Source organism: Anoplopoma fimbria, chromosome 14 (genome assembly GCF_027596085.1).
Source record: "Anoplopoma fimbria isolate UVic2021 breed Golden Eagle Sablefish chromosome 14, Afim_UVic_2022, whole genome shotgun sequence".
In the NCBI taxonomy this organism is placed as follows: domain Eukaryota; kingdom Metazoa; phylum Chordata; class Actinopteri; order Perciformes; family Anoplopomatidae; genus Anoplopoma; species Anoplopoma fimbria.
In genome coordinates, this window is record NC_072462.1 from 21,583,066 (window position 1) to 21,595,729 (window position 12,664).

General features: G+C 38.6%; 1 protein-coding gene across 1 annotated transcript in view; it reads right to left on the reverse strand.

Annotated features, from left to right (window-relative positions):
* Positions 1-10,992, reverse strand: part of npr2 (natriuretic peptide receptor 2) — a 51,601-nt gene extending 40,609 nt beyond the window's left edge. The window contains exons 1-2 of the mRNA XM_054612149.1: positions 10,189-10,992; positions 440-621 (exon numbers count right to left, since the gene is read on the reverse strand). Coding sequence (XP_054468124.1) covers positions 440-621; positions 10,189-10,900 — 894 coding nt within the window. The 5' untranslated portion in view covers positions 10,901-10,992. The remainder of the gene's footprint in view (positions 1-439; positions 622-10,188) is intronic.
* Positions 10,993-12,664: the final 1,672 nt, after the last annotated feature.

Here is a 12,664-nt window from a genome sequence, read left to right on the forward strand (position 1 = left end):
TATGAATCCTTAATCAGTTAGAGTGCACATACAAGTGTCATTACCATAAAGGCTTCCCATGATTTTGATTAATTTTAGGAAACTTGGATATATGTGCTATTAAATCAGAAACAATTGATCCTGAAAGTTTTTAAACCAATTGTCAGCTAGGTTTGAGGATTTCATTCTTGTTATTCAGTAGGGAGGGCCTGATAAATATTATGGGATCCAGAGGGAAAACGAACAGACACAGAGAATAAAATATACGTTTTCAGAGACATCCAATTCTCTTGCCAAATGGTGGTTTGGTCTTGTATTATTTCCTGCCTCCAATTACAAAGCGGGTGAAACTATGACAATCCACATTCAATAAATCTACAAAGAATGTGAACACAGTCTCAAATGTATCCACAGATGCCTATGTGCATGCATGTGTATTGGTGTTCTGTGTTCATAGTACCTTAAAGACCTTGATGGGATCGGCCCAGTCAGAGTCAGTGTTCTGCCACGGTTTGCGATCCGCCAAGCTCTCCGCAAACACGTCCAGATAGAAAATGGCGTAGTTTTCTGGGTCCTGGATCTCCCTCTGGAACAGTTTCATGATGTTCAGGAAAGTGTCCAGGGGCCCGCAGATGTATACAACTGCAGACAGAACAACAAAAAAAACACAATATTTATCGTGATTTTTATTCAATCTTGCGCATTACAATAGATTGTTCTGTCTTCTTTCGCACACACACGCAAGATAGTCATCCTAACAAATCCATTTGTATCGGAAACAGGTAAGTAAACAAACTGTTAGGGCTCAATGTTTGATAAGATGGCGATTATGCAGTGTAACAAGTGAAAGTGTTGGAGACAAAGCTGAAGACCACATCTTCACCTCAGGGCTTGACACACTGTTCAGATTTTTGTCAACATCTGAATTTGTTTGTCCTACTGTTTATTTCTAGTTTAAACAATGAACCACATTTGATTATTTTTACTGAAAACAAGTGGTAGGCATCCACGAATAAATGCCAGATGTAAGGCCGTGCTTAGCCCGATTAGCATCTGCAACAACAAAAAACAAGATTGACATTATAACTGAGGCTGTAGCGCAGATGGTGGGCTAATGGCTTGGAAATGCACTGGTCTGGGGCTGAACGTCCCACTGGAGCAGTGGGAGGAGCCTGTAGTAGGTAGCCTCTCTGCTACTAGATACACTCCTGGCTTTGTTGATCTTCGCCCCAAATCCCCAAATTTCCTTTCAGCTAGCTCTGCCTGTGTTGATGTTTTGAACCTCAGCTGTGACCTGTGCTGAGTTTCAAAACATCCACAGTGAGCTGGGAGGAGATGGGGGACGTATTTTAGTTAATATATTGTAATGTTGTGTTTAGTGCAGAGTGCGGTAAAACATTCAGACCTGCACAATTACTGTGGTGGGATTTGCCTCTTTGTGATTCAGTTCAATTGCTACCATTCTAGCTGACCAATAATACCTGTTCAACCCAGAGTTGATTTTTTGTAGTTACACAACCCTGAAATGAACAGCATACCACAAGTAGTGGATAATACACTTAGATGGAGAAATAAAATATTCAGACAGACATTTCATTCCAAATATTTGCCTCAAGTGACCTTTGATTCTGTCTGTTAATTCTGCTATCGCAAAAACAAGTTATAGACATTTGCAGAAAGAGCTCGACATATATTTCAAATATTGCAATGTCTGATTCAATTAGAATAGGTCCAACACTCCTGTGACTTCTTTCAATGAGGTGCAAAAGCAGAATTCTTGTGACGTTATTATAGAGTAACAAAGTCTGCAGGGGGAGAAGGTCGGGAGGGATGGATGGGTCAACACTGCGGATTGTTTAACTGTTTCCAACTGACACTATTGCTTTGACTATGACCATGTTTGTTCCCCGATTATAACCGATTCAAGATTATTGCAACCGAGACAACAGATGTTCTATAACTTTAACAAAGTTCTTAATTGAACTCAAACCAAGATCTGTCTCAAGAGAGGTCCTACTGCCGATAGGAAAGTTTCTGTAACAATAGGAAAACAATTATTATATACATATTTATAATAATAATGTAAATAATAATGTATATATAATATATATATATATATATCATTTTTATTAATACTATATAAAATCATTTTTATTAATACTACAAAATCCTTTTTTTTTTTTTACAGAGGAAGCCAAAGTTCTCAAATGTTAAATCTTCTCTTAACACAAGCAGACATACAAGAACTTTGTCTACATGAATTGAATCTATAACTTTGGACCCTATTTTTGTCAACTTTACTTGATCATTTTTAAATACTTGGTACAAAGGCACATTTCAGTTACAACCAAAAAAAGCATTGAATTTAACTTCCTACGCCTACGCAAAGATGAAGGGAAAGTAAGACATTTTTGCATTAAACTCAGCAAGTAAGCAGACCTGTCTTGCTCAAAGACACTGCTACAACACTTCATTGTTGGCTGTTAAAGGAATCACACTCGAGACCTCTGTTACAGACTCTGACAGTGTCTCTACCCACTACCTTCACCCTGCCACCTACACCCTCCTGCTGTTGAGTCATGAATCAGAAAACGTAGCATTATTTCCATTTGCAGCGTATGTCAGAGTGGCTGCTGCCAGCTACTAGGCAGTCCTCCCAGTTAGCAGACATTTCCTCGTGTTTTAGACCAAAAGTCGGCTGCTGCTTAGACCCCAACTCTCATCTCTTCCAACACGGTTCACAGTGCCAAGGAGTCCTGCTGTTTCCTGGACGGCCCCCAAAATAAACGTGCTGCACAGCCGGGGCAAAATGTCCTCTTGTGTTGTAGCAGTCTCACAGTATATTGACCTGCAGAGGCTTCACTTCACACAAAAGCACATAATAATATTTGGTACAGGTTGTTCTACTAGACAGACTCCAAGATGGTAATCAACCCTGCTCCTGCAGTACGCACTGCAGAAAACATACTTCTTGTGTAATTAAGCTTGTTATTAAGGCCCATATTCACAGCTTCATGGGAGATGTTTGTTTGAAGAATATTACATAACCTCAATCTAGTTTCTTCAATAATTCTCTATTTTCTCATGAACTACTGTACTTAAATATAGGTGTATTCTGTACATCAAGTGTTATACTGTCTCTTTGCATATTTGATGTAAGACATACACATCTTCTATTAATAAATAACGGATTTGTGTACTCTGAATGATTTATCCCTGATTACAGTGAAGTCCGCCATGTTTCAAGATAATGACTCCAGAGAAGAAATTGATAAAACAAAGTATAATCTCACCTCATAAGGGAAATAACTCCTGAGAGCTAAATAACAGTATATGGCAGTAATTAGCATGCAGAGGAGTCCGCCCCTGTACACGAGCCGCTCACACAAAGTTGTATTGCCCCGCCCTCAAAAAGGAGAAAAGCTCACGCTAAAGTAAGTGACTGCAAAACACAGTTAAGACGCTGACATTGAGTGAAAATAAACAAGGGCACGCAAGATAGAAAATAACTATATTTAATTAGAAAACTTCAACGCAACGCAATTCTGCCGCAGCATAAACTACATCCTCCAAGATAACCATTGACCGTGTTGATTCTTCTCTAAACACTTTAATTAAAAATAAATAAATAATGGAAATAATTAAGTTGCTGTAAGGAGCATTGGGCTAGTCGGCCTCAAATGATGGTGTTTTTTAACCTCCTTCTTCTGCATTCTTATATTAGGCCACATGAGTGTGCATTATTTAATTGCAATAGAGTTTCCTCTTGTTTGAGGAAATTAGGGAGAGTAATGGCCTTGAAACAAGACAGAAAAGGATGATTGAACAAGTAGCCCTACATGACACTTGGTTGTGTAAAGTTATGAAAACAGGCGGATTTAAATTGGCAACAGCAGATTTTTCCACACGTTTTAAGAAAACATGAGTTAAAGACTCGTAAAGAAGTGAGATAATCACATGAGAGTGCACAAACAGGAAGCAAGCCAAATATTGAGCTCAACATGTTTTTGTCACCTTATGTTGGACTTCAACATGATTTGTGTTGTTTGTCTTCTCTGAATCTTTTTTTCTTTAAAAAGGTTATCCTCAAGCACTAATCTGTCTGGGGGGCTTTTACGACTCTGTTGTAAAATAGACGACTTAATGCTTTGCCTCTGTAGCATTTGTCTGCATAGACAATTTGGCAAACCCAAAACTGTGAAAACAATATCAAGTTTATCTGTCTGTCCGAGATCTCTGCATCCTGGGAGTGTTTTTACAGGAGCAGAATTCCTATAATTACACAGAGGCACTACCTGAGCTTCATTGTGAAGACACATCAATTTCATCACTCACTGAGAGCTGCAAACTACTGGCATATGTGTACTTGAAAAGAAACACACAAAAACTCTACACAGCCTGATGTTTTCTTCAATTTGTACTGCTGAATTTTCCCTCTTGTGTGCCATCAATGGACTGAAAGGCATCATGGTGACAGATAGGATATTCAGAACAATTACATTTAAAAAATAACAACAGTCCCTATAGCTTACATCCATAGAATACAGTTTTTGTAGGGACTATCTCTTTGGTAAGTGTGAAGACTGGTCTCTGTCAGAGTGTTATGAATTGATAATAATGAAATAGATTTTTCAGATCAGCTGAAAGGTTACGTTACTCTAAGGAATGAGGAAACTCTTTAGTTATGTCTAAGATGGATTGTGACATCAACTTCAGCAGTGAATGTCTGAAATGTTGACATTTGACTGTTGGGCCCCTGTTACAATACAATACAATACAATACAACTTTATTAATCCACAAGGGCTGTTGACCCCGAGTCAGCTATGGAATGTATGGAGCCTGTCAACACCAAAATATACTCCCTCATCCATATTTACATTCACATAGTTATTAGTTGCAGTAACAGTTATTTTAGTGCAAAAACATTCTCTTTCTGAACAGAGCAGTAAACTTTTTCCCCACAAAAAATATGTTAATGCAAGGGGTTATTTTTGTATGTGCATTACTTGTTTACCTCAAAGTCATTCATGATTGTCCCTATTATTGTCTCAATTGTGCTCAATCTTACAAGCGCATACAAAGCTCTGCTTGGCTTGATTGTTTTTAGCACCTCTAGAGGTTTGGCTCTAGGGGTGGTGATGTCCGTAGTTCTTCATCAGATGGATTGCCAAGAATTTTCATGGAACTGCTTTTTTGTGTGTCTTTAAAACAGTTGGATGGACTATGAAATTTGGTGCAAATATCTAAGGAAAGTAGAGGAGGACTAGTAATTACTCTGACCTGATGATGGTGCTGATGAAGAGTCAGGGGATCACCAATTTGTCCAAACACAATGCAAAAATAATGACTAGTCAATCAGCCTCAGCTGCAATTAAGTTAGTTAATGCTAATAAGCAAGTGTTTGCTTGTCAACACGCTAAACTGAGATGGTGAACACTGTTAACATTTTACCTGCTACACATCAACATGTTAACATTGTCACTGTACCCATGTTAGCACACTGCAGTTAGCCTGTAGAGCCTCACAGAGCTGCTAGCATGGCTGTAGACTCTTAGTCTTGTTAAATTAGCACAACACCAGAGCTACTCAGTAATGATTTAGAAGCCTTGAAGCTCAACAAGACAGGGCTACAAAATAAAACTAGGAAATAATAGAGGACTTGTCTTAGTTGATATTGTACTACACTGGTGCTGAATTCCTTTACAAATGTGCAATTAATCAAACTCCACCAAACATTGACGTGCAGAGGACCTGGAACGTTTGGGGGGCCAGAGGGCAGTGAGCTCATCTAATGATGAATGTAAAATCAGCACAGTAGCTACTTCCAGCTGTCAGAAGGAGTAAAAAAAAAGGCAGTGGAGAAAATAAAGTCTCCCATAAGGAAAAATACTCAAGTACACTTCCCGAAAACTCAGGAGTATTTGAGTCCATCTGCCTTTTCCAGGCTTTAAAATGAGGAATTTGAGGAATTAGAGGTGGTGGAGGGAGGGGTGTTTAACTCTGCAACAGCACGCAATTCCTTTGTCAGCTGTCATAGCTCCAATGATGTGTGGCTTTACACTAAAGGCCCCCAGTTTCCCTTTCCCACCTCGGCTCAGCCTTTGCCGTTTGAACCCAGCAGGCAGTCGGGTGACATTACAGCGCTGATAGCCCGGAGGTTATCTGCTGGGTTAAAAGTGAGCTGACTGCCGAGCCCGGACAAGCCCTGACAAAACCATTAGCTTCCGTGACCTCCAGCTCACTGCGGTAGCTCCATAATTCATTTGGGAAGATTGGGGGGTTGGGGCTTGCACCTTTCAGCAACGCCCTTTAATTACTTTTACGCTGTGTTTATTCCATTATTTGTTGACGCCGTTACTGCAACAACAGATTAAGCTGTTTAAACAGTTCTGGTTTCACAGTGCCAGAAACCATAATTCTCCCAAGATTTACTGGCTGGAAGCAGATTTTGCCCTGAGATGTTGAGCTGGCTCCAAATACAATTCCCTGCAAACGTTCTCAGAAGTATAGAAAGATAAATATTTTGCCACACACCCATGCACTATAGCTGAATATCAGAATAAGCTATGGTTTATTTCAATATATCTATCAAAATTGAGAAAAAATTAAATGATATTTACATAATTGTGTGTAACAACAACAATCTCAGACGAGCATGTAAATCCTCTAGGTACTCTGAAACCATGGAGTTTTTTCATTTAACTATATTATTGATCTTTATCCACAGTTTGGGGGATTTTTCTTTTTGTAGTCATTACTAATGCTTGTTAACTTGACTACTTCAATAAAAACAGATTGGAAGAGTTACTCGCAGGTATTTTCCATAACAGTCATTTAGTTTAAAGAATTTTTCCATTGCTGTTAACATGAACCAAAGCGTTAAGGACTATGGATAGGATTTTTTTGTAAATGCCATTAATAACAACTATTTGGTTTGTTGAGTTGTGCGAGTATAGAACAAGAAGGCTCATGTCTGTGCAGACACAGGTAAACAGCTGGCCTGGCTTTCCCCCAAAGTACAAAGATATTATTACCAACACCTCTGAAGCTCTCTAAAATTAAAAACTTTATCTTGTTTGCATAATCTGTAATTGAACAGAATTTCAAAATTATTATTATTTTTTAAGGGGAAGTAACATGCCGGGACTATCTAACATATATCCTTGTAACTTGCCAGATACAGTCTTTTGGATTGCTGTCCAACAAGAAATAGTTCATGCACAAAACATCCTCTAAAACGACCAATAGAGGTCTATGCCTAATGCCAATGTGCAGGGTGGGAACTGATTCTTTAATACTCATATTTAATGTGCAGACATGAGAGAAATTGATTACATTCATAACTTAAACTGTAGGAAAGTGTACTGGAGTGGTTTGACTCGTCCACTGCTGCTCACTTATGGAAAATGGTCATGATGACAACAAATCTTGCCTTTACAATATTATCAACTATGGCAAGTGCACTACGACCAAACCCAAAAACAACCTCATAAATGTAAAGGCCACTTGAACACATTTATATCACTCGAAATAGAACCATTAAGAACCTTACCACAACGACAGGAAGTCAAAGGGTTATTTTTACGACCTGGAAACTGAAAAGCTGCCACCAGCTTATGACATTGCATTGGTAATTATTTACCATTAATAAAGCCAATAGTTACTAAGAGGTATGGGAATTTCTCATTTTGCACACTTTGCTCCAGCAGTTTTTCTATCTATATGATACAAATAATCAGCTCTCAAATTCTAAGCTGATCTCTGTCTCTTCTCATGCAAAAGACAAATGTTCAGAATCCACACCCTCAGTCACACAATTAACTTTACACAGCAGTGATGATGAAGTCAGCCACACAATGTTTCCCGTTAATTAAACTAAAGGCGAGAACAGTGATGGGTTATTTAACAGCGACTCTGCTGTGTGATTAACGCCTCGTCAACAAACAGCTGTTAAAAACAAAATGACTGTTCAGCAAATCAAAGTGAATTCCATTGGCAAATTAGTTTCCCTCTTCGTAAGTCCCTTCATTAGTTTTAAGGGTGGGAAGTCATGATATACCACACTGCTGACAGCTTTACATAGATTCTTCATAATGATGTTTCCACTCAGAGAAACAGTCAAACCAGGCAAGACTCCATCAAAGGGAAACAGATGTTTTGTGCATCATTTAACTCACAATCCCCCCCCCCAAAAGGTGAGGTTGTAGTCACGTACATACATTGACTACTTTTTGTATTTTCAATCATAGTGAATGAGCTTCAGCCGCAATAATGCATAAAGTCAACCACACAAACAAGACATGTTTGGGCTGAGAGGGCACCCATATGATCACAACCCATGCGTCTTTTCTCTCTCTCTCTCTTTCTCTTTCTCTCTTTGTCTCTCTCCCTGTAAAGAGCACAGGTGGTGGTCCACTACAGGCAGTAAACCTGCAGCAGACTGCCCACAGCCGAAACATTCCTCTGTAATAACCCCGGGATAAACAGGAGCTGTTCTCTGCACCTATTCCAGTCAACTTCTGTCTGTGTCTGCTGGGAAGTGTGACCTCATTGTAGAAGAGGGGAATCTCCCATTGAAGATTTTCTTTAAATCAATGCTACAAAACTAACAGACAAGTTTTATGAAACTATTGTCCTGCCTTGCAGCTTAAAGCTCGACTGATGGACTGCCTACCTCCAAGGCGTGAGATAATTCAGAGGGAATTTCCTTCTCCATCCGTTGACATAATCTTTATAGTGACCAGCTGGTCATCTGCTCAAGATTACATTACATTACATTACAGTCATTTAGCAGACGCTTTTATCCAAAGCGACTTACAGGAAGTGTATTCAACATAGGTATTCAAGAGAACTACTAGTCACCAGAAGTCATAAGTGCATCTCCTTTCTTAAACAAGCATCTTAAAGCATAAACCAGAGCAAAAGTATAGTGCAGAGGCAGATTACTACGAAAACAATAATTGCAACAGACTAATCCGAATATAATAAGTGCTACAAACTACTACGAATAGGATAAGTGCAGTAAACAAATACAAATACAGTAAGTGCAGCAACTAATACGAATGCAATAAGTGCTACGAGGAAGGCTCAGGGTAGTAACACACACTTCAAAAACAAGCTTATGCAGGGAACTAAAATATTTTTTTAAAGAAAAACTCTGGATAAGAAACTCCAAATACAGTTTGAACACCACATGTTTAAATATGGGCATTTATCTGCCAGTGTCTAATGCACTTTGCCCCAGGATTTAAAACTTGCAATCACACTTTAAATCACACTTTAAATCACACTTTAAATCACACTTTAAATCACACTTTAAATCACACTTTAAATCACACTTTAAATCACACTTTAAATCACACTTTAAATCACACTTGCAATCACACTTTAAATCACACTTTAAATCACACTTTAAATCACACTTTAAATCACACTTGCAATCACACTTTAAATCACACTTGCAATCACACTTTAAATCACACTTGCAATCACACTTTAAATCACACTTGCAATCACACTTTAAATCACACTTTAAATCACACTTGCTGAAGGAAAAAGTGTGATTTACACACTTTAAATCACACTTTAAATCACACTTTAAATCACACTTGCAATCACACTTTAAATCACACTTTAAATCACACTTGCAATCACACTTTAAATCACACTTTAAATCACACTTTAAATCACACTTGCTGAAGGAAAAAGTGTGATTTAAAGTGTGATTTACACACTTTAAATCACACTTTAAATCACACTTTAAATCACACTTGCAATCACACTTTAAATCACACTTTAAATCACACTTTAAATCACACTTTAAATCAACTTGCAATTTAAATCACTTTAAATCACACTTTAAATCACACTTGCAATCACACTTTAAATCACACTTTAAATCACACTTGCTGAAGGAAAAAGTGTGATTTAAAGTGTGATTTAAAGTGTTAAATCACACTTTTAAATCACACTTGCAATCACACTTTAAATCACACTTGCTGAAGGAAAAAGTGTGATTTACACACTTTAAATCACACTTGCAATCACACTTTAAATCACACTTTAAATCACACTTGCTTTAAAGGAAAAAGTGTGATTTAAATGATTTAAACTGTGATTTAAAGTCACATTTAAATCACACTTTAAATCCCACTTTAAATCACACTTTAAATCACACTTTAAATCACTTTAAACCAGCATGGACTCACTTCTCCCCCGCTCCTTCATGAAGCTGATCAGGTCCTTGTAGTCCTTGTGGTCGTCCTCGTACGGCTCTGCCTCCACCGTGACGTTCATCTCGCCCTTCAGGTTCAGGTAGATTCCCTCCGACAGGAAGTAGTGCGGCCGGTCGTCCTGCCTCAGGTCGTGGAAGATCACCACGGCCCGGGACGTCCAGTTAAAGTGAGTATGCAGCACGTTGGCGAAGTCCCCCAGCTTAGTGGTGGACGGCCCGCTGCGCACGATGGTCCGGTACTCCTCCCGTTTATCGAACCCGTACGCGGGTCCTCCGGCCGTGATCAGCGGAAGCTTCCAGTGGGACGCGAACCGGCCCACGGAGGCCAACGGGTACACACATCCGGGTCCGAAGAACGCGTCGGGACGGACGTACAGCTTCGCGTCCACGGCCACGACCTGAGCCCGGCTCTCTGCGCACGAGCCCGCAACCGGGTCCTCCGTGCTGTAGTGGAGGATGCGGATGGAGCGGTTGAGAAGGAGACCGTGTTTACCGGGGAGGTCGTCGTACGCCATGAGGATGGCCGGGAGGACGCGAGGGAGAGCCCACGGGTACTTGTGGTGGTTGTCTGGGAGCATGACGGCCACGGTGATGTTCCCTCTGCAGCCGGGGAGGAGGCAGGAGAACACGGCCAGCAGGCACCCTAAGGCGCCTCTGCTCCCCATGTCACCCTGATGCCACAGCATAAGTATCCGTCCTGCTCAGACAGTGGGTGGAGGTGTCATCATGCTGGTGGCACCATGCGTAAAGGCTCCGTGCTGCTGAGCTCTCCAGTGTCTCTGAGAGGGAACCATCCAGATGACTGCCTCTTAAACCAGAGCAGCGTCACACACTGGTAGAAAGGTCCACCTCCATTACAATCATTCTACAATCATTACATTACATTACATTACAGTCATGCATTCTTAGCATAAACCAGACAAAAGCTTTTATACAATAAGTACAATAAGTGTGTTCAACATAGGTATTCAAGAGAACTACTAGTCACCAGAAGTCATAAGTGCATCTTAAAGCATAAACCAGAGCAAAAGTACAGTCAGTTAAAATGTTAAAATGTTAAGTCCAATCATTTACTCCATATAAAAACTAAGTTGATATTTCAAAAGAAATGCATTAACTTTTAATGGAGTAAGTCAATAGTTGTATTCAAAGGTTTTATTCAAGTAAAAAGGTTTACATTACATTACATTACATTACATTACATTACAGTATTTACATTACACTACATTAGTCATTACAGTCATTTAGCAGACAAAAGCTTTATCCAATAAGTGTATTCAACATAGGTATTCAAGAGAACTACTAGTCACCAGAAGTCATAAACAAGCATCTCAAAGCATAAACCAGAGCAAAAGTACAGTTAGTTAAAATGTTAAAATGTTAAGTCCAATCATTTACTCCATATAAAAAGTAAGTTGACATATATTTCAAAAGAAATGCATTAACTTTTAATGGAGTAAGTCAATAGTTGTAATCAAAGGTTTTATTCAAGTAAAAAGGTTTACATTACATCATTACATTACATTACATTACAGTCATTTAGCAGACGCTTTTATCAATAAGTGTATTCAACATAGGTATTCAAGAGAACTACTAGTCACCAGAAGTCATAAGTGCATCTCCTTTCTTAAACAAGCATCTTAAAGCATAAACCAGAGCAAAAGTACAGAAACAAACTAATAGGAATACAATAAGTGCTAAGCGGAAGGCTCAGGGTGCAATACCATAACTATAATTATTCTCTCTGTATTTATAAGATTTTTCTCTTAGTTATTGTGGGTTTTTTTCTTACTTACTTGTTTAAAATACTTGTTTGTTTTTTCTACTATGTCTCTTGTTTGCACTATATCTATAAAGGATATATAAACTACAGTACATTACATTACAGTCATTTAGCGACTTACAATAAGTGTATTCAACATAGGTATTCAAGAGAACTACTAGTCACCAGAAGTCATAAGTGCATCTCCTTTCTTAAACAAGCATCTTAAAGCATAAACCAGAGCAAAAGTATAGTGCAGAGGCAAATTACTACGAAAACAATAATTGCAACAGACTAATACGAATATAATAAGTGCTACAAACTACTACGAGTTTTCAACACTTGAAATGATGAAGGCCTTTGCAAATGACAAGGTAGTACAAAATGTAAACCATACTTTGGTGTTTCATTTTTTACCTCTTTACTTAAGATTTTTTTTTTCCTTTTTACAAAAAGTACCAAAACACTGGCAACAAGGAAGATCTTGGGTAGATAATAATGAGAATAAATATGAAACAAAATTTAAATCATACCCCCTAAACTAAAAAGAAATCTGGTTTGAATTGAAATCAAACACTTTTACAAAGCTTGTTTACAAGACGTTTATCTTGTAAACAAGATAAACAAAGCTTACTGTTTTTACATTTCAATATAAATATATAATAATGCGAGATATTGTTTTTATTTG